Source organism: Bos indicus x Bos taurus, chromosome 4 (assembly GCF_003369695.1).
Source record: "Bos indicus x Bos taurus breed Angus x Brahman F1 hybrid chromosome 4, Bos_hybrid_MaternalHap_v2.0, whole genome shotgun sequence".
In the NCBI taxonomy this organism is placed as follows: Eukaryota; Metazoa; Chordata; class Mammalia; order Artiodactyla; family Bovidae; genus Bos; species Bos indicus x Bos taurus.
Window position 1 is genome coordinate 93,347,014 of NC_040079.1, and position 27,166 is coordinate 93,374,179.

Below are 27,166 nucleotides of genomic sequence, written 5' to 3' on the forward strand. Positions count from 1 at the left end.
TATTTACTGTGGTGGTTTACTCATTTTGTGATTGAGGTTAGCACATAGATTATATAAGCATTTAGAAGTGCCATTGTAGTTCTGTTTGCTGAATTGATTATTGTAGTAAATTTCAATTTTTGGTTTTTAACCTAGCATAATGTTACAAAAAACACTTCTTTTTTTGGCAAGAAGTTCAAGAATCTTAAACCATGGTCACTTTGCAAACTGTATTTTATTTCAGGACAACATTAATGCACTTGTTTTGAAATCAGAGTTTTCTTTGATTAATCAGTACTTATACTTCTAAATCACAGTGTAGTTCCATGGTTATAATGTTATCAGTTGTAACTTTATATAGTCTAGTTGATATTTACACATGCATTATAACTGTGGCTAATGGTTAAGAGACATTTCATTGAATTTTTTCATCATACTTAATGCAAATATTAATTGCATATTTTATGTGTGCTAGAAAAGGCGTTTATATACAGAGTTTTTCAACGGCTTCTGCCTTGCATAGTATAAGATGCTAACATGGTTAAAGTAATAAGAAAGCAACATATAACTTTTTATATGTTTACCTACAAAGGAAGGTTACCAGTAATAATAATGCTTTTTTGAAAAGGGTGATTGTTTTATATTCCCTGTGCTAGCTTATAGTTAGAAGAAGATTACAGTAGATAACAATTTTAAATTTTGTAGACTATTCCATTTCCTTTGGGGTTCTATCTTTCATGTAAAAATAATTCTAAAACAAAGGTTCTGCTATTTGTCAAAATGTTTTGTTGTAGGTCAGTTAAAAAGTAAGTGCATTCTAATTCTTTTCAAAGTATTTTCATTCACATTATATCCTGATAGAGTTGTAGAACAGATATTACACCATTACCATTGGGAAAACTGAAATACAAGAAAGACTTATTGATATGGCTAAAGTCTATTAAGGTGATCAGTGGCGAAGTCTGGACTAGATCTAATTTAATTGAATAGTTTTCCCACTTGACTTGTGGATCGTCTGTATGGAGTTACCAAATTTTGTTTCTTCTGATGATCAGTCTTTAGTGGATAGAATTTTGGCTTTCTTCTTAGGATGCAGTTGCTTAATTTTAAATGGCTTTATGTCACATGCATGACTGCATTAAGGTCATTTAGATGACTCATGAATAACTGGTAATACCACATTAGGAATCCAAAGTTCATTCAGATCCCATGGTTTTTCAAGTGTATAATATGTCTGAATCGTATACTATCTGTGTGTTACAGGTCCCTAAGACCACTCCTATGTTCACTGATTTACTAAAAGGACTCAGACCCCAGCATAGCTGTACTCACAGCTAAGATTTATTATATCGGAAGGATAGAAAGCAGAATCAGCAAAGGGAAAAGGTGGATGGGGCAAAGTCCAGAGAAAACCTAGCTCAAGTTTCCACAAATCTTCTCCCATAAAAGTCACATAGCATAGACTTAATTGCGCTGGCAGTGAATATGACAACATGTGTGAAATGCTGCTACCAGGAAAGCTCATCTGAGACATAAGTGCCCAAGGTTTTTATTGGAGGTAGTTCACACAAGGCACCATTTTGTCCAGCATATACTAAACTGACTCCCAGGAGAAAAGTGGGTATTTGGTGTAAACCACATTGTCTATACAGATAGTTTAGGTAGAGTAAGCCACTTTAGCAGTTAGGAATGATGGGAACTTTTTCTAAATCTAACTTCCCAGATATTGTCCCAGGCCGTCCTTTCTAAGGAAAGCAACTTAAGGTCTGTTGTGTTAACTCTTTTCCATACAGTCTCGCCTTCATTATATCCTTATGTTCCCTCTGTGTAAGTGTGGGTGTGTGGACATGGAGCAAAAAAGTTTTGATCCCAAGTCTATAGTTAAAAAATTTATTCTGAATCAATCAGTAATAATTTTTGTTTATGGAATTATTTTTTAAAAAATAAATCTTAACCATAGATTCACTTCATTTAGTAAATAATCATAATATTAACTAACATTTTTTGTGTTAACAGTCTTCTAAATGTTTTACATGTCTTCATTTAGTCCTCACATACCCTTTGATGTAGGTACGATTATGATAAAGAGTCTAACTAAAATTATTTCTAAGTTAACAAAAGTGTTAATACACAGTTGGCTCTAATATATTTCAACATCAAAAAAGTGAAATGTTGATTTAAGAACATGTCTACTAGGCGAGGGAAGTGGGAGGGGGGTTCAGGATGGAGAACACATGTATACCCATGGCGGATTCATGTCAGTGTATGGCAAAACCAATACAATATTGTAAAGTAAAAAATAATAATAAAAAAATAACATGTCTACTTATTTTTATCCACATTTTTTCTTGCCATATATTGAATATAATTGAGAAGAAGCAAATTATAGTATGTAACAGGTAATGAAGGAAGAAATAATCTGATGTATTTATTAAGTCAATTATTATATTACTTTGTTTTACAGTTTAATCTTATCTTCTCTTTCTCCTATTAGTATAAACAAAGAGAATTATTGTTTGTGAGAGGGAGGTACAGATAAGGACATAGAGCAAAAATGAGTAATGTATATGATATAGAAATCTTTTTAACGCTTTCTTTCCTATAGAATTTAAAATTTTTATTTTCTAATTTTTTTCCTTCATCAGTCTTTAGATGACCTTTCAAATGTATCTTCTGATGACTCAGTACAACTTCACGCCTACATTTCAGACACTGGTAAGAGACTTTGTGGTTTAATTATTACTTAAAAACTATTGAGTATCATTATTACTACCTTATCTTCCACATTTATTTTTACAAATCATTTTTCTATTCTTTAGTCATATTTTCATGTTACTTTTTTTCTGTAGCATATTCTTCATTAAATTCTATAATGTTTATTATTGTATGTGTGTTTCCTTTCTTTAAGGTTGTTACTGTTATCATTTGAAAAAGGATAAATTCTGAGCATTTTGTCATTGCTGATAAACTTTGAAACCAATCTTTTCTTTGAGTCTAGCTGATAATTGTCTGCATGATTCTTAGTAAATTGTTTTGGGGCAGATTTTAGTTTAGTATTTGTTTTCATACATGCAGGAGTCAGTAGATTTCTGGGTAAATGAAGCTTTTGTATAGGAGTTTATGAAAACAAGAAAGGCTTGGGTGAGGTGAGATTCATGACTGAATTAGCATGTGTGCAAAATGGCCAGTGACTTGAGGAAACAAATAATTTCATCATTGTTATTGAGTTATTAGATAATGTCAGTGATGGTTTTCTTATCTTGCTTCTCATAATTCTTATGTGAATCTCTCTTTTCTGAGGATTCTGGTATTTTAGCTGTTTTGTCCATTCATTCAACAAGTATTTATCAGCTTCTTAAAGGATATGGAAGCATTCTACTAAGCATTTTTAATAAGTTTTTCTTTCTTTCAGACAAAATTATGCGTAATCACTAAAGAGGCAGTACACTAGAGTGGTTAAGAGCACAACTTTTTATCCAGATTGCTTGGGTTTAAACCCCAGCTTTGCCACTAATAGTTGGGTGAACTTGGATGAGTCTTAACTTCTCTGTATCTTAATTCCTCATCTGTGAAATGGGATAATAGTAATACTTGCCTCATACTAATCCTCAACTAATATTAATTGTATTAGTAGTTACATGGGGGGCATTATATATTAGTGTTTGTTCGATAAACATTTACTTTACTAGTTGGGCTCCAGAGTCTCTTTGAGTCTGGATGCCATGTCCTTAACCTTATGGCAGGAAGTAGAACTAGTGCAGTGCACTTATGGAATGATTCTTGGACTAGTGGACTGGCCCTTCATTGAGGAATCTTGTTTTAAAAAATAGTGGCTAGGTTAGACAATATGCTTAGTGATGAGATTTATTTCTATCCTGGTCCTAGTTCCTTATCTGGTTATAGATTAGTAACGAAGAGGTTGCACAGCACCTGCCATGAGTAGTAATGTTGTCCTAATAAAAACACAACCTATTATTTCCACTGTAATATCTCACCATCATCTGAAAATGTATGTAGCCTCATTATAAAATCAAATTACCTTTCTATCTTAGGGCTTGTTTTATAATAGCCCCATATTTTTCCTTTTGTGTACCCATCCTAGTCTGATCTCCCTGCCTATCAAATTTGTAACAAATCTGATTATTATTTTTTAAAATGCTTTCTGACATTCCTTTCTTCTTTCCTTTTCTATTTCTTGCTAGTTTCCTTGTTTTTATTAACTCATAATTGGTTATGGTTTGCTGCCTAAGTGGCCCCTGATTTCTATTATCTTTTCCCAAACCTTTCCTGAACACAGCATGTAAAGCCATTCCCTTGTTGGCATGCTGACACTGTTGAGTGATGGTGGTTTTTTAATGTGATGAAAGTGTTGTACAGTTTGTTCTGCATGGGTCTCCGAGTGAAGGATAATTGAAAGATGTGAACAGTGAATAATAAAGTCTCTGACAGCAAGATGACCCAGGTCTATCCCCAGTCTTCAGTTCAGTTCAGTCCAGTCGTTCAGTCGTGTCTGACTCTTTGCGACCCCATGAACCGCAGCACACCAGGCCTCCCTGTCCATCACCAACTCCCAGAGTCTACCCAAACCCATGTCCATTGAGTCGGTGATGCCATCCAACCATCTCGTCCTCTGTCGTCCCCTTCTCCTCCTGCCCTCAATCTTTCCCAGCATCAGGGTCTTTTCAAATGAGTCAGCTCTTCACATCAGGTGGCCAAAGTATTGGAGTTTCAGCCTCAGCATCAGTCCCCAGTCTTATATTTTGTCAAATCAGGAACACTGATATTAGATAGAAAGGAAATGAAGGACAATTCTGAATATAAAATGCAAATCTTAGAAAAACTTTCATGAAAACCTGGGAGAGATTTCTGTAGAACTGCTTTTGCCAGTATAGATTTGTAGGTGTTTTGTGATTAAAATAATTTACTAAGAAGCTGCTCAGACCTTTCTTTGCCTAAGTATGTATAAAATACAAAATATTTAGTCAGCTCCAAAGCTTGGCCACTTGGTTTTTAACAAGAGCAATTTATACTTCTGGTCAACAAGATAGTCTAAACTGCTATGCAAAAATTTGCTTCCTACACATAGAAAAACTGAAAACAGTAGAATAAAAATACCTAAAAGAGGAAATCTACAGGTGGAATAGACTATGAGGAAAAGCAAATATAGGGAAATGAAGAAGAAGTGAAGCCAAAGAGCTTATAGGAGTGTAAAGACTGCTCTTTTAATTTTGATAGCATTTCTGTGCCCTCAAATTTAAAAGAGGCACAAATAGGCTAAGGCAGAGGAGAGCCTGGAACCACAGGCCTTTGCATAAAGCCCAGATTCACAGAGGGTGACTTGATATGAAAGAGGAACTAGAAGAACTTAGCCTACTGTCAGAGGAAAGAACAAAGAATGTCAAGGTCATGGTTGGGAATGGTATCACTCATATGAAATTGAAAGGCTGTCATATCACATGTGGGTGATACAAGATTCAGCCATCCTCAAGTAGTTGTGTACCACAGGGAGTATGATAAAAATAATCGTAGAGATAAAACAAGCTAAGAATACCACACTGTAAAAAAGAACCACATCCAGTTATATAAATCAAAAAATAGTTATTGAAATTAAGGTGAGTGAGTTAATTAAAAAGCAGACCAGGTACAGATGAGTGGAGACTTAGTAAACTGTTGGAGACCTGAAAAGGTGATCTTAAGTAGAGTACAACATGGCTTTGGGGTAGGAAGATGGAAAATGAGACAGAATTATTCAAAGTACATCTCTTTACTCAAGATCTGAACAAAATAGGAATGGGTTTTGATTTTCAAGACTGCCTGACTTGGATGGTTTGTGTCAATTCAGTAGAAAAAAATGACTTCTTAGAAAAGTCTTCAGAATAAATTATACTTGTAAATTGCTATATATTGTGAATGAGAAAGATTTGCCAAAAGATCAGATAGATCTTGTTGTTTGTTGTTTTAGTCGCTCAGTCTTGTCATTGGCTATAGCCCACCAGGCTCATCTGTCCCTGGGATTCTCCAGGCAAGAATACTGGAATAGGCTGCTGTTTCCTCCTCCAGGGGATCTTCCCAATCCAGAGATCAAACCTGTATCTCCTTCATTGGCAGGCAGATTCTTTACCCCAGAGCCACCTGGGAAGTCCAGATAGATCTTACCCTGTAGCTTTTGCTTGCAGTTCAATTTCAGAGCTATCAATATTAATTAAGTTACAGCTGAACAGTGAAGGCTAACACAGAAGGTATTGTTTTGTTTCTGTTAAAAGCTCTTTGGAAAGAGAATCCAAAGTGGACACCACTGTGTCGTTGGTAGTATCATAATAGCCTGGTAGGTAATTTTGTGATGTAACCAACACATATAACATCTTATGGCTGTGAGTACAGATGACAGGAATCTATTTTATCCTGGTGACATCCTTTGACTTACCTGTCATTTCAAATTCTCCATTTCATGTTGTCCTTTTTGTTTTCGTTCTTCATCTTCCTCCTTTTTGTGTCTTTTGTTCCTCTTCATTTTGTCTTAAATGACTAGTATATGCTCACTATGACCCATATGCTGTGGCAGGCGTCTGTAACGATCATGGCAAGACATATGCGTTGTACGCCATCACTGTGCACCGGCGCAACGTGAACACTGAGGAGATGTGGAAGACCTACCGTCGCTACAGTGACTTCCACGACTTCCACATGAGGATCACCGAACAGGTCGTGAGGTTTTTAAAGTTTGTGTGCTTTATATTGTTCCGTGATTCCATGTTTGATTCTGAATGGTTGTGAGTGATACTAAGGTACTGACCGAAGCTAAGAAAATAAGGTAACAATTTTTTATAATCAACAGTGAATGTTAGAATGATTTTGTCCATTTAACTAATAAATTTTAAAGTCCTAATCATTGTGGACTAGTGACAAAGTACCAATGATATACCTTGGAAAATTAGAATAAATGTGTATGTCTGATTTTAAGAGAGTGTGTATGTCTTGTCCTTTGCATAGGTATTTGGGTTTATTTAACATATAGAGATCATTGTAAGACAATTTGTGATTTCTGTTTGGTAAAATAATTTAAAGCTGTGGTTATTTTAAATGGCATCCTTTCCCAACTACTAACAGGTAAATCCTTGATCCATTAAGTTGTATGAAGAACCAAAACCTAAATTATATTTTAAATTAACCAAATAATGTTTTTAATTCTTACCAAATACAACTCTCTTGTTTCATAGAAGTATGAGGACTCTTAAATGTAACAAATGTAAACATTTTTATTTTTCTCTGTTTTATCTTTTATTAAATATTTTTTCTTCTTTTTAACTTAGAACAAAATAAATTATCAGTGGATAAATTGGAGTAGGTAATCTATGAAATTTATTTTAAGTCACAATAATCTTTCATGCAGTGTTTTAAAATACATGATTATTAGTAAGCCCATAGAATAATAATAATGGTGACATTTGATTGGGTGAACTAAGCTTTGAAATGACATTTTACTACATAAATAATCAGAAAATATATTTTTCACTTAGGATGTAGAAAATGTATGGTTCGCACCATAATTCTCATTAAAATATTTTGTAAATAGAGTGAGATAACCTACTAATAAAGCTTTAAAGTGTTTAGAAACCTGGTTATTATTGACTCCACAAGCCCATGTTAAAAGGACTATTTTTAATTATATTCATAAGGAAATTAATAACTTGGGCATATCTCTATTGTTCTTGTTAAATAGATCTCCATGTTTAGCTTGATTTGTTTGCAGAAGTGAAAGAATTTTCTGCCCCCCAAAATTCCTGTTTGATATTTTTTTTAAATCACATAGTTCATATATCTCTTCCTTTTCATCCTTACACTTTAACTTAACATGACAAATTTTAAAGTAATGTGATTTACTGGGAGTAGTTTTAGTTACTTGCAAATTTATGGGAATTTCGTATAATATGAAATTTTCTTTGTATGAATAGTTTTAATTTTTCCCTACTGTTCAGAGGAATAATCATTGCTTAAAGATTCTAGGTTAGGACTGTAAATGCTGTGTTGATAGATTGACAAATATAGATAAAGAACATACTTTTTAAAAAGTCTACTAATAGAACAATTCATGTGGAAAATTTACTTTTCAGTATAGCACCAAAATTAAATGCAACTAACTGATAAAGCACAATTCAGTTTTGAAAGTGCTCAGTGCAGACAGATGACGTGGATGTGTTCAAGTTACAGTAGTATGTGATTACTAAAGCATATCGATTGCTTTTGGAGCTTAAGAAATTAAAACCTAAGCTTGTTAAGTGAAATTTTAGGTTTAAGGAAAGTACTAAGCACTTGTAAATAAGACTCATACTATTTGCCTTTTAGTTCTGCCTTATTTATATCTTTAGTTTTATTTTATATTTGTATTTTTAAAACAAATCCTGTAAGAAAATGCAGTAAGCTTTTAGTTCACTGGTGACAACAGTACAGTCAGTGGACGAAATAAATTTTAACTCCATAGAGCTGTCTAAGTATTAAAGTTATTTTAGAACAGATTTCTTTTTTTTTAACTTTCATTTCATTTCTTTAACTTTGTGACATAAAGTTTTTTCCCATTCTAAACATATAAACTATTATTTTCTTTAATGAACTTTGAATCCTTCTAATAAAAAATTCTAAATGTTTTTCAAATTTTCTAGACCTGACATATTCAGTGTGGAAAGATAAAATCTTTGGGTTTGGAATTTCTGTGATTTATGTATAGTATTTGAGTTCTTTGTGAACATTGAAATACATTTTAATTTATGTTAGTTCTTTAGGTAGGTTTCTTTTTCTTTTTTTTTTTTTTGCATTCATTTAAAAATATTTTTGTGACTTTTTGGCAGAGGAAATCCTATTACTTTGTAGGGAATGGACTACTTTGTACTTGTAAATAATTTTTTAAATATCAAATAGTGAATTAATATAGAGCATTAAATTTTTCCATTTTTCTTCCTTTTAAAATAGCAGTATTTGAGAAAAACTGTTAGTCATAGTGCTTCTGGTACAGACAGATAATTTTAAAACCAGCTTGATAATTTAGACTTTAAGAAAATAACTGTTACATTTAATTTTTTTATTAATAAGGTTTAATGTTTCAAAATTTTGGAAATTGTTGTTTTGAGGAGTACCGCTATATTCCCTTGGTGTGTTAGTTTACTGGAACTGCCATAACAAAATACCCAGCAGAAATCCGTTTTCTCATAGTTTTGGAAGCTAGAAGTCCAAGATCAAGTTGTTGGCAAATTTGATTTCTCTTGAGTCAGCTCTCTGACTTTCAGATGGTGCTGAATATGGCCTCACAGGACTTTTCACTGTATGCTCCCATTCCCGATGGGTCTTTGTATCCCTCTTATAAGGGCTTTGTTTTGATTTTATTCCCTCTCTGAAGGCCTTGTCTCCAAATACAGCCACTTCTGAAGTACTGGAGATTAACGTTTCAACATGTGAATTATAAGGGAATAAAATATATTGGTAATACCTAAATAAACTATGCATTCTGTAAAATTCAATCAGTAGTTTAAGATACCATTGAAAAGTCATATTCCAGGAAACTAAATGTCTTTTAGGACACCTTGAAAAATGTAAATTTACTTCTATAAAATGGTTAAAAAATTAAAACCAGGATATTATACATTCATACTCAATAAAGACCCATTCTTACACTTTTGTGAACCACCAAATTTGTGACTACAGCATAACATTTTCCCTGAAAATTACTGCCCCCACTTTTTTTCCTTGGCAGCGGCAAAAGAACTACTTTTAACTTTCATGCATAACATGTGATGAACTTGTCACATTATAGCTCCAAGCAACCATCTGATTTACCATTCCATTTAATGATTTATCAGAATCTTCCAGTTTCTGGGATGAAAATTATCCTACACCTTTTCATTTCCTCTTTTCTTTAATCTCTGCACCAGGAATGAGTTTTCTTTACAGACTCATTGTTGTCTGTTGTTATTTAATCAAAGAATGATTTTAGAAAGCTTGTTGCATCCTGGATATGTATCGCACAGGAAAAGCAATGAAGCTCCTCATTAAAGTTTTAGATACTAGATACTGTTAGCCCAAGCACAATGACTTGCTGAATGATGTTGTTCTTCCACTTTGTTAGCAGCTAGTATGGTTAAAATCTGTGCTTTATTAACAAGGCATGGTGGATTGCTACCTATCTGGACTTTTGAAGGTGAAGTCTATAGATGCTAAACTTCAGATATGTACACTTGTTTTTGTTAGTGACTTTACAAATATAAAATATATGCTATATAGCTCTTTTATTTTCTTAGTAATTATGAATTTATTTTTCATGTAGTTTCATGCAGGGGAAAAGTATCAGTGTTATACTATATGTCATTATATAGAGAGAGTTATAGCTATAATCTATATTTTGAAGTTTGCCTCTTCTACTTTTAATAGTTAGCTATTACAGTGATTAACTGATTTGAAGTCATCAATATAAAAATATTTGAGTTTTTTTCAAGAAACCAGAAACTCGTAACTTTGATTATTAATAGTTTATTTGCTAATACTTTATTCTTGTCAAAAGGTTTTTAAATAAATGTTTTTTAAAACCTCTTGTTACTAAAATTTTGAATGATCTTAAAATCAGAGAGATTATTAAAATGAAAAACCATGTGGTTCATCAGTTATCCATGTTTGTCATTCTTAGAAAATAACTTCTTTATAATAACATTAGAACTGTGGTTTGGATCTATTTGCACAGTATTTTATGTTTTCTGATTTTGGCTTAATAAGATAAAATATATTGCAAAATCTGTTTAAGATACTTCTGATACATAGAGAAATTATCACTTGGAAAATACTTTTCTCTTTTTGTAAAAAAAAAAATCTAAGATTATTGAATGTATTTTGTTTTGTAGTTTGAAAATCTGTCAAGCATATTAAAGCTTCCTGGTAAAAAGACTTTTAATAATATGGATAGAGATTTTTTAGAAAAGAGAAAAAAAGATCTAAATGCATATTTGCAGGTAAGTTCAGGTTTATTATTACTCATAGGTTCTCATTTTAATAGATCACACAAATATAGTTGATTTCTTTGGTAGAGAATGCTTTTACTGTAAATAGTGAGATAGCAGCCACTTTTGAGGTGCTGAGATGTGACTTGCAATCTGATCAGTAATTTATGAATATTGTTTCTCTGTTTATTAATTTAGAAGTTTTCTGGACACTCAGTGCTAGAAATTTTACCTTCAGGTTTGAATGAATACATAGCCACACCCACAGCCCCCACCCCCACACACACCTACACACCCACATCTGTACACACACACACACACACACACACTCAGTGCTAGAAATCTTACCTTCAGGTTTGGATGAGTACATAGCCACACCCACACCCATACCCCCACACACACCTACACACCCACACCTGTACACACACCCAGCAGATTTCTCTTCTGAAATAATAAAATGTGTCTCATAAGTTATTTCCTGTGTGAGGATTGTCAGAAATGACTTTGTTTTAGAAAGTAGTACCCAAATACCAGATTTTAATAATATCACTTTATGGTTTTTTATACTAATGAATGATTTATGAAGATGTCTCATCTGTTAATATTAGCTCCCCACTTCACTCTTTAGGAGTCAGCAAATTCCAGCCTACAGACCATATCCAGCCTGCCACCTGCTTTATTAGAGTTTATTATATTATTAGAACACAGCTACCCATTTAGTTTACTGCTGTCTATGACTGCTTTTACACTACTACATTGGAGTTGAGTAGTTGCAGCAGACTATGGATCACAGAACGTAAAATAATTATTATATGAACTGTACATAAAAAATTTGCTGACTGTGTCCTAGTATTTAGTGAAACTTAGCCAATACTATACTTGATATTTTGGGGAAGTTTTCTCTCTTAAACATTTATAAGTTTAATTGAGTTTGCTTATAACTATTCCATAGCACTACATATAACTATTCCATAGCACTACAGTTTACTGAAAGGATAGGAAAAACATATAAATCTGCTGTTATTCACCTTTGTCTTCTGGCTTAAGGCTAAATGATATTATTTATATGACTTGTCAAACATTTTGATTTTTTAGAATGTATTAACTTTCATTGCATTAAAATCTGTATTAATTATTTAGAAAATAAGCACCTTTTTTCAAATCTGGTGCCATAAATGTATGTTTTAGTTGTGGCTGTACCGTCTGCGTCTTAGCTAATGATCTCAATATGTCAAAACATGTTTCATTGAAGGAATTAAGCTAGAATGTTAGACTATATCATGTTGTAAAAGCAATATTTTGTTTTGGGCCCTCTTTATAATACTTAAAAATTTTAATTGTTTTATGTACTTTCCATTAATGGTAACTTTAAAATTAGAATGTGAATAACATAGGAGTTTACTACTTTGGATCTTCTTAGTTATAAGCTGTAAAACCTGAAAATGGAATAGTAGATAACATTTTGGGGAATTCCCTGACAATCCAGTGGTTAGGACTTCACACTTCCACTGCAGGGGGAACTAAGAGCCCACATGCTACATGGCGAGGCTAAAGTAAATAGATAATAGATAAATGTGTTACTATTTTAAAAAATGTTGATAACATTTTTTACTATACATTCTTAGCTTTCTAGCAGATGACACTGTAAGTAGAGTTAATTTCCAGTACCCTCTCAATATAAGATGCCTCTGATTTTTCCTGTTAGTTACTGTTAACTCCTGAAATGATGAAAGCGTCTCCAGCCTTGGCTCACTATGTGTATGATTTCCTTGAGAACAAAGCCTATAGTAAAGGGAAAGGGGATTTCGCTCGCAAGGTAAGCAGACCATTGCATTGGCTTTCTTCATAGGTCTGTTTTCTTACTTTGTTTTCAGTAAAAGAAGATAATTTATATTTATGTGTGTGTTTTAAAACTAGAAATTTTATTAAATGTTCTTTGGCATCTTCTGTGCTTTATCAAAGAGTCAGACACGTCTGAGTGACTGAACTGATGCTTTATCAAGCCTACTATATATAGGCATATCTAATAAACTCCTGTCTTTACATGTAGATTAAAACCCAGTAGTAGCTGGAAAGGGGAGGGAAAAAAAAAGCTTTGTTTCTGAAATGATGCTTTAAGGAAAGTTGGCCTAAGACAAGCCACAGGCTTTCATTAGTTTAAAAAGGAGCTGTTAATACTTCTTATTGGGAGGAAATGTCTTTTAATTGGAGTAAGGATAGTAAAAATGTTAAGTAGACTGTGTCCCTGAAAGAATTTATGCCTTTTGAGTGAAACAGTTATTATTTAAATTTTTAGGGACACAGGCCTATTCTGGAAATAAGACGCTAGGTTAAGACAATAAATGATTTACTGCTCAAGTTGGGTGAGAGAGCTCAGTGGGTGAGAAGGCAAACAGTGGAGTCAGGCAGCATTTGGTTCAGATTCCTGTTCTGCCATTTATTAGTTGTGGCCTGCAAAATGTTACTTGACCTCTGGGCCTTTAGTTTCCTCAAGATCGAAGGTGTTAATCCTCAGTTTAGAGCATGTGTGAATCAAATGAAATAATCTCTGCATGACAGTGCCTGTCTGAATCAGTGCTGGCTCTTAGAAGTAGTAACAATAGTAACAGGAGCTGCAGCATTAGTTGGGGAAACTGTAAGTAGGAATTCTGTATATTACTTTTGCAGCTTTTTAAAAGTCTGAAGTTATTTCAAAATGAAAATTAAAAGACTTCCCTACCTCTCATCCCCTATAAAAAGACTAACTTGTTTAAAAAAGATTAAGGAATTGGTACAACTAAGTAAAAATTAACAACTGTAAGAACTTCAAATGATCTCTCAAGGATACCATGGTTTTAACATCCAAGTGAATGTTAACATTTCTAAATGGAATGTTTTATTTTAATAAGAAATTCTAGGTTATGTATTTTATAATGGTGGGGGAAAAATATGGTGACCTTATCTTTGTATTTCATGATTGAAGTGTATGAGTTTTAATTCCAACTTTAAAATGGTTTATTGTCAATAGAGATGCATGTCAATATTCCATCTTTTTTATGTTTACCTTAGTTTATCTCTTAAGATAGCATCTATTTGAGATAAATTATAAATTGATAATACCCTTTTGAGATAAAAGAAGCATTATATTGTTTAGTCGCTAAGTTTTATCCAGCTCTGTGACTCCATGGACTGCAGCATGCCAAGCTTCCCTGTCCTTCACTATCTCCTGGAGTTTGCTCAAACTCAAGTCCATTACCATCCAACCATTTCATTCCCCGTAGCCCCTTTTTCCTCCTGCCCTCAATGTTTCCCAGCATCAGGGTCTTTTCCAGTGAATTAGCCCTTCACATCAGGTGGCCAAAGTATTGGAGCTTCGGCTTCAGCATCAGTCCTTCCAGTGATATTCAGGGTTGATTTCCTCCAGGATTGACTGGTTTGAGTATTATATTAAATGTAGGCATTTTCTTTTTTGCCACCCTGCAGTAGCATGTGCGTATGTGTGTGTATGTATATATGTATGTGTTTATCTCCAAATAGTTGCATGTCACTTTTTTAAAAAATTACTACTAGAGTCTAAAAATCCTTTTGAGTCACTTCTGGGACTCCATAGTAACATACATTTTCATAAATCATATTAATAATTACTAAGTTCATCTTGACCTCTTTCAGATTGTTGGGATAATTTTCATGAATATCAAGAGGATTTTTCAGCTACATTTCCTTTTTGGATAAATTGTAGTATAATATTTTCCTTTATTGTATTTCACTGGAAATTAAATAGCTATTAGAGAAAATAATCTACAAACATTTTATCACTGGCTAATCATGTTGGAGAAGACTGAGAGTCCCTTGGACTGCAAGGAGATGCAACCAGTCCATCCTAAAGGAGATCAGTCCTGGAGGTTCATTGGAAGGACTGATGTTGAAGCTGAAACTCCAGTGCTTTGGCCATCTGATGCAAAGAGCTGACTCATTTGAAAAGACCCTGATACTGGGAAGGATTGAGGGCAGGAGGAGAAAGGGACAACAGAGGATGAGATGGTTGGATGGCATCACCATCCATGGACATGGGTTTGGGTGGACAGGGAGGCCTGGCATGCTGCAGTTCATGGGGTCACAGAGTGGGCCACGACTGAACAACTGAACTGAACTGAATCAGAGTTTGAGAAATAATACTTTATAACACATTATCTTGGTCACACAATTTGCCTAGCTTTTCAAAATTTATGGGCCAGTTCCTAGAAGAAGTAATAGACAAGTAGTCTTCCTCTATGCACACAGTATCTTTCCAGTTTTTTGTTTTTTTTTTTATCATAGTGTAATGGCATTTTTAAGCTGTAGGTAGGGACCTAAATTTAAATTCAAATTCCCTTGTTTGCATTTTTAACTGATACAAATAACTGAGGTGACAATTGAATAGCTAACATCTAGTTAAGTCAGGCTAAGTGTACACTTTTGCAGGCAGTCAATAATTTACTCATCTGCTTGGTAATTTGCAATTGTCTTTTTTTTTTTTTTGCTTTAAACATCTGTTTTAGGACAAATCTTGCTTCTGGAAATATTAGATTGTGATAGACTGATTTTATGCTTCTAAAATTCTACTTTTTTTTTATGGTTGAGAGACATAATCATGTGTAAAAGTTTTTCCATGCTCCTTTGCTCCCTCCACTTTGCACCGCCAATACAGATGTTTAAGCTTTACCCTCAGAAATTGGAGGGTGAAAAAACAGGAACAAAAAGGGAAATGGATTCTGAAGATCTAGGATTGGTGCTCAGACAACTATTTTTAATTATGATGTAACTCATGGTATAGATTTAAGTTCTCTTATTTTGAAAGAGTATTAGTGGTAGTTAGCCTCATGCCTGGGCTTCCTGGGAGGCACTAGTGGTAAAGAACCTGCCTGCCAATGCAGCAGGCATAAGAAATGTGGATTTGATCCCTGGTGGGGGAAGATCCTCTGAAGGAGGGCGTGGCAATCGACTCCAGTATTCTTGCCTGGAAAATTCCATGGACAGAGATGCCTGGTGGGCTACTGTCCATGGGGTCACAAAAAGTTGGACATGACTGAAGCAATTAGCATAGCATAGCCTCAAGCCTGGATAGCAATTGAGGTTGTATTCATTTAACCAACTTAAGATTGTATTAGCTGAACCCATGTTTCCACTATGAAGTGTAAGATATATAAAATTCTAAAGTACTTTTGATGGTGTTCAAACAATTTTTAATGTAAGTTATAGATTCAAGTGAAATTCATGCCTTTTTGCTTCTGAAATTCTACCTTATCTGTGAACATTAAAACTTGGTTGAATGGTGGCCATTTTTCCTAAAGTTGTACATTTTAAGTGTGGTATTCTCATGTTTATCTCTCTTAAGAATTCTTGTGTTCTAATACACGTGGCAGTAGTGTCAGTATAGAAGTAATGTCCTGACCAATTTGAACACACTGTTCTGGTTAACTGAAAATTACTATTGTATATAGAATTAGAATTACACACATACATATATATTATAATTTTTCACCCAAATATATATATGTATATATAATTTTACACACAAGTACACATGCACACACGATGGTTAACTTCTTCTTGTTACTCTTTTTAATCTCTGTATCTCTTCAGTGGTAGCGATTTTCAAGCCTTTCTTCCTCATTTGTCACCATTGGTTCTACTGTGAATTTGTTGTACTGTGACAGTGTCCTTCCTACAGGTTGTATTTTCTAGCAAGCATATCTGTAAGACTGTTGTCCTTGCTTAAGCCAGAGAATTATTGACACTTTTACAGTTATCTTGAAATTCCCTTTTGTTGTTATTGTTTATTACAGTACCTATTTCACCTTTTCTGGTTTTCTTGTTGGAAATCCTGAAAGCATATTAAATACTTTTATCTTATTAATATCTATTAACGTTGTGTTTCTTAAATAGTGGGGTTCAGTGTTTTTTGCTATGATTGCTATTTTTTTTTCTTCCTGCATGGAACATAATTTGTTTCTATGGTAGTTTTTATAAGATTCAACACTTTCTGGAAAATATTCTTAGTATTGTTTGACTTTGGTTTGTTGTCTGGTTTTTATTTTCTCCTTTCCTTCCTTTCCTCCTCCTCTCCCTCCCTCCTTCTCTCTTTCTTTCGTTTTGTTTGTTTTTATCTGTTAAAAATCAAGATCCATATGTATCTTTGGGTTCTTTATTAGATGGCTCTCCCTTTCTTAATTGAAACTATCTGGCATCTATTACAGTCAGAATGTCAATTTTAAAGCTTCCTATCCCTCTGAGATTATTTCTTTATATATCTCTTAGCATATTTTCTTTATGGTTTTTCTATTCTGCCTTAGTAAAATATGGCTTGCATGTCTGATTTGCAGCTTTTCTTTTTCCTAATAGATTCCAGATTCCTTCCATAGATTCTAATTGAGCATGAAACCTATCCTAAAAACTACTTTGTTAAATAAATCTTAGTTCTTTGAGCTTTCTGTTTGTTTATTGTATCTGCTCATTTACTTTTCAGTATTGCTCAGAATATCTGTCATTGTTGCCTTGAATCACGGCAGAAGTATGTTGTAGCTGTTTATACTTGGATAAGTTTCCGTTTGGGAAAACTCTTCATTTTTTTCAGAGGTTTGCTTAGTAAGAAGGCAACCCAAGGTTTATTTTCATTTTCTTCCAGTAAATATATCACTTGTATATTTGTGTCTGAAAATACATTTTAAAGACACTCTGAAGACAACAGTTTCGTACTTTTAAAAGGCAATGAGTTATTATAGACTGGAAAGTTATTACACCTTTTGTGTGTGGCACTTGGTTTTCTGAGGCTTCTCAGTTGAATAATAAACTTGATACAGTGAAGTCATGATATAATATCTTTTTCCCTTTAGATGGACACTTTTGTAAATCCACTTCGAAATTCTATGAGGAATGTTTCAAATGCAGTCAAATCCCTTCCTGATAGCTTGGCAGAGGGAATGACTAAAATGTCAGACAACATGGGCAAAATGTCAGAAAGATTAGGTCAAGATATAAGGCAATCATTTTTCAAGGTAAGAAGATGTTTTCAGTAATGTCTGAAGGAAATGATTTTTAGGTCAACTAAGATTTACTGAGCTCCTGCTTAGGTTTACCTTATTTCTCTTTGTAAGTCCAAAGCTCTCTAGTCTAATTCATAGTCTCATAAAGAATTAAAAAGCTAAAGAGAATTAATTATCAGAAGTGGATACTGTAAAATGCACTCACTTCTCAGTCTCTATTGCAGTACAATTTAAAAATTAATTTAAAGCACATTGAAAATTAATGAAGTTAACATTCTTTGTACTGTTTTATTCCATTATAGCATATTTATTCTATAATGTTAAAATTTATAGCAAAACAGGTACGTGCTATTGTGTAAATTATATTAGTATTCATCAGCAAGCATAAATTTCTCCTGAGTCACACGATTAAGATTCACGAGATGAAAGGGAGGAAGAGTCTTTCAACATCATCAATCCTTAGTATGTAGATACCTGTGAGAGGAACAGAGGAGTTTGCTTGGAAGCATTTTCTTTATACTGGTAGTGGATACTGGTGAATCAAGTAGTTTTTTGCTTCCTAATGTACATTTTAAAAAATAATTTCGACCTAGTTGTTTAAAGTTATAATCAAGACTATGAAAGAAATCATGTAGGTATTAGAACTTTATATTTGTTAGATCATGTTTCCATGAAGAGGAAATATATATAAACACAGATAGAATTTATTTATTGTAAGAGACAATTCCTAAAATACAGTGTGTGTAAATCATACTCTTCTGTCAACTCTCATATCTTCTTGATGCTCCATCTGAATTTCTAATCGTGGGGCAGTGCACTAACACTGAAGGGAGGGTTGTCTGGTGCCGCTTCTGCCGGTAACTACCCATATGACTTCATACAGAAGTCACTGAACTTTTGCATTCTTCTTTTTCCTGACCGGTACATGCAGGGGTTATAACAGGTGATCTTGGTGGTCCTTCCTATACTGAGAAATGATTACCAGCTAGCACTGGTCTTTCTGTCCCTCTTCTTGATAGCTTACATTGTGTAACAATTAGTTAATTAGTTTCTTTCAGCCTGTTAACATACTGCAAGGCTCTTTATGATAGAAGAAAAAAGATTGCAGTTCTATTCTCTGTGCTATTCACTTTTGTCTTTAAATCATTTAACATTTCTTAGCTTTAAATTCTAAAAAATATGGAGGTTTGAATGACTAATATCTCCTTCCAACTCAAAATGAATCCTTTTTTTTTTAAAGGAAAACAATCTGTTGATAATGAAATAATTACACTTTTATATTCATTTTTTAATTTTAGATTGTTAATACTTTGTTAATGCTGTCTAAATTTTGTTTATCTATTGTCCCCAGAATCAAGTGCTCTTTATTATATTTGACACTTGTTTCAGTTTATTATCTTGTGTTCTTTCATTTTCTGCTTTAGTGTGTTTACTTTGTTCTTTTTTTTTTTTTAATACTAGGTTCCTCCTTTAATTCCGAAGACTGATTCAGATCCTGAACATTGTCGAGTTTCAGCTCAACTTGATGATACTGTGAGTTAATTTTTGTTTTGGTAGCAGTCAGTTGGAATTCAAATCATACTGTGCAGATCTTTTTAACTTTTTAATGAAGTATAATATGTGTATGTTATTAATGTACTCATATTTTAATCATTAAGTTTGATGAATTCTTAGAAACTGAACATACCCAAGTAACCAGCACTATAAACAAGAAGCAGAACGTTGCCAGTACCCCAGAAAGCCCCTACTGCTTTCTTCCTGTCACTGTCCGCTCCCCTGCCAAGGATAATCACTATCCTGACTTCTGCCCTGCTGTTATACTTTATGTAGATGAAACTGTGAGGCATGTGCTCCTTTCAGTCTGGCTTTTTTTCTTCAGCATTGTGGTAGTCTTCCATGTTGTTCTGTGTGATTGTGGTTTCTTCATTCTTGTGGCCTTACAGTACCACATTTTGTAAATATAATACAATTTATTTGCTATGTTATGAACAGTACTCCTATAAACATTTGGGTACATATCTTTTGATTAAATAAATATGTACACATTTCTCTCTGTACCCGGAAATGGAATTGCTTGGTCAGAGGTTACAAATATATTCAGTTTTAGTAGATACTCTCAAATAGTTTTCCACACTCTTTGTACCACTTACGTTACCATCAGCAATGCATGAGAATTTCAGAGGTTCACAGCCTGCCAGAATTCAATATGTTTATGTCACGCCTTTTTAATTTTAGCCATCCTGGTTGTTGTATCTCATATGGATTTACATTTCTCTGATGACTGTTAAAATTGTGAACCTCTTTTCATAAGCCTATTGTCCATTTGAGTGTCCCGTCTTATATGTCTAGTCCTTTCCCCCATTTTTCTGTTGGCTTGGCTGTCTGTCTTTGTCTTTGATTAGTAGGAGTACATTGTATAATCTGAGTATCGGTTATTTGTCAGATACAAGTATTTGTCTCTTGTAAGTATCTTCCACTTTGTGTGCTTTTATTCTCTATGTATGATCTGTGTTTACTGCAGGGTCACATAGATGTTCTCCTATGCTTTTCCTCAAACATCGTTTTCCTTTACCATGCCAAAACTTAGATTTGCCATTCATCAGGATTAATTGTTGTGTGTAGAATGATGTAGGAGTCCAGTTGACCTAAGCACTATTTACTGAGAAGGCCTGCTTTCCCCAGTGTATGTTTCTCCCTTGTTACAAGTTAAATTATTTTATATATTTGAGTCTGTGCTTTATATTCTGTTCTATTACGCAGATTTATTTTAAAGTTATAATTATCCCCCTTCAGTTTCTCATTGGATTTCTTTACAGTAAAACTGTCTTAAACAAAGATAATATTTTTGTTTTTTCAAGAATGTTTATTATGTGTTGTACTGTTATAATATCCATAACATTATACCTTTTAGTAAGTGTTTATAATTTGTTTATTAGAATTGTTATGTGGCACTAAACTTATGAATATACTTGATCAGAGAATAGAGCAGTATTGAGAGTAGATAAGCCATGAACTTTTGATATGTAAAGAGAAGGCACACTTAAAATGTTTACAACACAGTGAAAAATGAATGACTCTTGCTGTTTTCTCAGTATTCAAATTACAACACTGATGAGGAAATAGAAAAGAGTAGCTTAGTGATCAAAGAATTATAAAGTTACTAGCAATTATGCAGTTTTGTTGCAGTTCTAGATCTGCACCTTTCTGGTTTTTATCTATATATTTCCACATCAAAGGATTCTCATTGTCTTTCTTTACTTTTTATATCATAATTGAATATTCCCATGATGAAAGTGTACAAATTTTTACTTGTTAAAAATTAAAAGAAAATTCTAGTAATTTAGTCGACTTTTGTAATGTTAGCTGTGTACTGGATTTTATTTCAGGTTCTTTATTGTGAGAATACCTAATATGTACAACTCACTAACCAAGCAAAGCAAAATGTTCTGTGTAGATTTTATTTTGTTCTATTCAATAAAAAGAAATGTTGAGAATATTTTGTCCTTTGGAAAAAGCTGCTCCATAGAATAGGCAGAGGGGCTAGCTAGCATGTGTTACAAACTGACAGAGACTCTACTAAAAGGTCCCAAACCTAAGGTCATCATGAATCCACTTGGAGAAGGTTTTTCCAGTGCAGCTTTGGGGTTTACTCATCATTGTAGATTTGTTTAATTCTGTTTTCTGTCAAAACAGATGTTAAAAGTATTTTTTGCTGAATTAGAATAAAAAGTCAGTTATAAAAGCTATAGTATAACTTGTTCTCCAACCTGTAAATAGTAGTAATCATTTGGTAAAAGCAACAAAATTAGTCAAGGGAAAGAGACACGTGTACCCCAATGTTCATCGCAGCACTGTTTATAATAGCCAGGACATGGAAGCAACCTAGATGTCCATCAGCAGATGAATGGATAAGAAAGCTGTGGTACATATACACAATGGATTATTACTCAGCCATTAAAAAGAATACATTTGAATCAGTTCTAATGAGGTGGATGAAACTGGAGCCTATTATACAGAGTGAAGTAAGCCAGAAGGAAAAACATCAATACAGTATACTAACGCATATATATGGAATTTAGAAAGATGGTAACAATAACCTGGTGTACGAGACAGCAAAAGAGACACTGATGTATAGAACAGTCTTATGGACTCTGTGGGAGAGGGAGAGGGTGGGAAGATTTGGGAGAATGACATTGAAACACGTAAAATATCATGTAGGAAATGAGATGCCAGTCCAGGTTCGATGCACGATACTGGATGCTTGGGGCTGGTGCACTGGGATGACCCAGAGGGATGGTATGGGGAGGGAGGAGGGAGGAGGGTCTAGGATGGGGAACACATGTGTACCTGTGGCGGATTCATTTTGATGTTTGGCAAAACTAATACAATTATATAAAGTTTAAAAATAAAATAAAATTAAAAAAAAAAAAAAAGATGAGGGTCCAGCAAAAGGCAGAGGTCTCAGGGGGAAATGATTAGCATTTTAAAAGCCTATAGGAAAAGTCTGTAAATTACTTGAATCAAGTAAATAAATCTAGTCTGTTGAAGCATTCAGAGATAAATCAGTGAGTTCTAGTTGAAGGAAACTATGGTTTAGAAAGTGGTAAAGACATGATATACACCTTTGAGATGGATTTTATACAGCATGTGGATCAGACCCAAAGCCTTAAACTTAGAGACCTAGAACTTGGCTTTTCAGGATTTTTTTTTTTTTTTAAGTTTAGGCTATACAAGAATTTTTCCACCCTTAGGTAATGGATAGGGAAATATTCTGTGTTCATGAATTGGAAGTTTCAATATTATTAAGATGTCAAGTCCTCCCAACTTGATCTATAGATTAAATGTAATCCACTCAAAATCCCAGCAAGCCATTTTGTAAATACAGAGAAACAGATTCTGATTCTAGCATTCATATAGAAAGGAAAAACCCTTAGAATAGTTAAGACAATACTGAAGAAGAAAAAAAAAATTATGTAGAACTCACCCTACTTCAAGATTTACTATAAATCTACAGTACAAGGCACAGTATCAGCTGACTCCTCTGGTGTTGCAGTGAATAAGAATCCGCCTGCCAATTCAGGAGACATGGGTTTGATCCCTGGTCTGGGATGATTAGGAAGTCAAGAAACACCTGGAGTAACAGGCAAATATGGCCTTGGAATACGGAATGAAGGAGGGCAAAGACTAAGAGTTTTGCCAAGAAAATGCACTGGTCATAACAAACACCCTCTTCCAACAACACAAGAGAAGACTATACACATGGACATCACCAGATGGTCAACACCAAAATCAGATTGATTATATTCTTTGCAGCCAAAGATGGAGAAGCTCTAAAAAAAAAAAAAGTATTTTTTGCTGAATTAGAATAAAAAGTCAGTTATAAAAGCTATAGTATAACTTGTTCTCCAGCCTGTAAATAGTAGTAATCATTTGGTAAAAGCAACAAAATTAGCCATTCACAAGAGATAGATAACTCAAATAAATATATCTCATTTCTTCCCTTTATTTTCTCAGGTGGATGATAATATTCCACTTAGGGTAATGCTGCTTCTCATGGATGAAGTATTCGACTTAAAAGAGAGAAATCAGTGGTTGCGAAGGAATATCAAAAACCTACTTCAACAACTTATAAGAGCTACATATGGTGATACTATTAATAGGTACCACTTTTTTAAAAAAAACAAAAAACTACTTAGGGCTGATCTTACTTAGCTTTTCAAGTTTTACTTTTAGAAGTAGATTGCCCAAACTTTTGTAGGGGAATTTCTTTCTGTGGGCCTTTGAAGAAGGTTATTGAAGCATTCTATTGCTATCAGAGATAATCTACACACAAATTAAGTTGCTTACTCCATGAAAGAAGTAATGTTTCTTTATTTGATTTACCTTCTAAAATTTTGACCATACTTATTTAAATTTCTTTACTTTCAGAAAAATAGTTGACCATGTTGATTGGATGACCTCACCGGAGCAAGTAGCTGACTTAGTGAAACGTTTCAGGTATATCTTAAGACACAGTCACTTCCTGCAGGTAGCACAGAGCTGAACATTGTTATCACTAACTTTTATCGCGTTCCTTTTCTTTCTGGCCATAACATTGGTTTTAATCATCACTGATGACCAAAAAGACTTGTAAAAATTATAATAAACGTTTATCCCTTGCACCTATTAATCTTTGTTTTCTTTAGAACCAGAATAGAAAAAAAAATTGTAAATGAAAAATCTTTTAGATCTTAGGCTACATTTTATCACAGTAATGTGGCTTTAAAATAATTGAAGTACTAGTATATACATGGCATGGTCATATAATCAGATTACCTAGTTTTGGAGAGTAATTTTTCTCAGTTGTAGTTGCTAACTTTGATTTTAAGTGAGATATTTTAGAAATTTGTTTGTCTCTGACCATGGTCTAAATTTTTATTTAGACCCTTTTATTTATTTTTATTTAGGCTCTTTTATTTAGAGGTTTTATTTAGAACCTCTGAAAAGGTTCAAATTAAGAGCAGTGATACTCCAGTTCATATATCGATTCTCCAAAAATATTCTCAGCCCCTTCTCTGTGTCTAGCCCTCTTAACTGGTGACTCAGAGGTAAGATTCAGTCCCTTCAAGGAATGCATGAAACGGCAGAGAAATAAACATCTTTTCTAACAGTGAGAGATAAGCAGAACACAAATATGCATGGCATCATGTCCTTTGAAGTAACAGAAACAAGAAGGCAGCTATCAATAGCGTACAATATTTGGCACCATCCAACTACTTTTCTTGGAGAAGGCAATGGCACCCCACTCCAGTACTCTTGCCTGGAAAATCCCATGGATGGAGGAGCCTGGAAGGCTGCAGTCCATGGGGTCGCTAAGAGTCGGACACAACTGAGCGACTTCACTTTCACTTTTCACTTTCATGCATTGGAGAAGGAAATGGCAACCCACTCCAGTGTTCTTGCCTGGACAATCCCAGGGATGGGGAAGCCTAGTGGGCTGCCGTCTACGGGATCGCACAGAGTCGGACACGACTGAAGTGACTTAGCAGCAGCGGCAGCAGCAACTACTTTACTATGGCCAGTTTCTGATTTTATCCTCCTTTATGAGATAGGGTTTTTTGTTTCCATTTTGTTACAAAGAAATTGAGAATTTGAGAAGTTCAGCAGCTTGCCCAAAGGCTCATGTGCTAGAAAGTTGGGGAAACAAGTTTCTCTAATCTGAAGCTGAGTTTCTCATCACTGTACCATATTGTTTCTAAAAGCTGGACTGCGTTCCCTGGCACGTTCATTCTGTTTCAGGGTGTGTAAATGTTGTTCCTCTGGAGGGCACATTGGAATCACTTGAACAGCTTTAAAAAGTACTGATCCTTAGGTCGCATTTGCAGGGTCTGACTTAATGCATCTGGTGGAAGGCCTGGACATAGTGTTTAAAACTCCCAGGTGTTTCTAATGGGCAGTCAGTTAAGAACTGTTCTCGCAGGCTCTCTCTGAGACCAGATCCCCAGGTAGAAGCTTAGTTATTGTGCTTAATTCCTCTCTTTGGCTTGAAGAACTAGGGAACAGTAATCAGCACACTGTAAAGTAAAGAAGAGTGGATTATATAGGTGAAAGAAACATTGTAATCAACACAGCTGTAAGATATGGATGCAGTTACTCCAGGGCATACTTCTGTTATTTTTTTCTTGTGTAAACCCTGCACTTAGTTACTATCTGTTGAATATCACACCTAAATAGAATTTCAGAAATGTTTCCTTTTTTTTTTTGCATTTATGTTTTCTGTAGAAAATTGGGATAATTTTACCAACTTGTATCATTAGAAAATGAAAATGTTTACAAAATTTATTTAATCTTCTTAAATAGAGATGCCTTTTGGCCAAATGGCATTTTAGCCGAGACTATCCCGTGCAGAGATAAAGGTATTCGAATGAGAACAAGAGTCGCAGGAAAAACTAAATTACTTTCAATTATGCCAGGTAAGTGAACATTTTTAGCATAAATCTCAATTTGTACTTCCGAATTTATGGCGTGCATTAAGCATGCCAAATTTAGCTGCCTTTTGACTATAATAACATCAATTTGATGGCTTATATACCAGGAGGCATTGTGCTACTTATTTCTCATATATATTTAACTAATCTTCATAACAGTATTGGAGAAGAAAATGGCACCCCACTCCAGTACTCTTGCCTGGAAAATGCCATGGATGGAGGAGCCTGGTAGGCTATAGTCTGTGGGGTCACAAAGAGTCGGACACAACTGAGCGACTTCACTTTCTTTCTTTCTTTCTTTCTATAGTTCCTTTTGGAGAAGGAAATGACAACCCACTCCAGTGTTCTTGCCTGGAGAATCCCATGGACAGAGGGGCCTGTTGTGCTATGGTCTATGGGGTTGCAAAGAGTCAGACACGACTAAGCAACTAACATACACACACACACACACACACACACACACAAATATAACAATATTATAAAGCCTAGGAAACTGTTAACATCACAGATTTAAATATGAGGGAAAAAATCACCTCAAAGGGGTTAAGTGTAAATACCCAAGGTAGATTGCCTGGCATCTACCTTGGAATAGATGGTAAAGAATCTGCCTGCAATGCAGGAGACTGGGGTTCGATCCCTGGATCGGGAAGATCCCTTGGAGAAGACAATGGCCACCTACTCCAGTATTCGTGCCTGGAGAATTCCATAGACAGGGGAGCCTGGTGTGCTGTAGTTACTCCATGGGGAATTCTGTGGACAGAGGAGCCTGGTGGGCTATAGTCCACAGGGTCCCAAAGAGTTGGACATGACTGAGCAACTAAAACACACACACCCGAGGTTTAAGGAGTGAGTATTGGAAGTCTGACTTAGCTTTGAGTTCTTGAAACCACTGTATTCAACCACTTCAATAAAAATTATACTTGAACCGCTTCACTTTGCTGTCTTGAAACATTTTAAGAATAAAGTTGATGATAAAATCTGTGACAGATGACAGTGAAAGTCACTCAGTCGTGTCTGATTCTTTGTGACCCCGTGGACTATACAGTCCCTGGAATTCTCCAGGCTAGAATACTGGAATGGGTAGCCTTTCCCTTCTCCAAGGGATGTCCCCAACCCAGGGATCGAACCCAGGTCTCCTGCATTGCAGGTGGATTCTTTACCAGCTGAGCCACAAGGGAAGCCCAAGAATACGGGAGTGGGTAGCTTTTCCCTTCTCCAGGGGATCTCTCCAACCCAGAAATCA

At 34.5% G+C, this 27,166-nt stretch overlaps 1 protein-coding gene across 3 annotated transcripts in view; it reads left to right on the forward strand.

Moving 5' to 3' along the window:
- The window catches only part of SNX13 (sorting nexin 13), a 147,842-nt gene that overhangs the window by 115,030 nt on the left and 5,646 nt on the right, over positions 1–27,166 (forward strand). For 2 of the 3 annotated variants that reach the window (XM_027539995.1, XM_027539996.1), the window contains 9 exons: positions 2,625–2,694; positions 6,542–6,681; positions 10,860–10,967; positions 12,661–12,771; positions 17,807–17,968; positions 19,418–19,489; positions 23,471–23,616; positions 23,885–23,953; positions 25,796–25,908. In XM_027539995.1, the coding sequence (XP_027395796.1) occupies positions 2,625–2,694; positions 6,542–6,681; positions 10,860–10,967; positions 12,661–12,771; positions 17,807–17,968; positions 19,418–19,489; positions 23,471–23,616; positions 23,885–23,953; positions 25,796–25,908 (991 nt within the window). Of the gene's footprint in view, positions 1–2,624; positions 2,695–6,508; positions 6,682–10,859; positions 10,968–12,660; positions 12,772–17,806; positions 17,969–19,417; positions 19,490–23,470; positions 23,617–23,884; positions 23,954–25,795; positions 25,909–27,166 lie in introns of all 3 variants that reach the window. The other variant, XM_027539994.1, reaches the window with a different exon arrangement.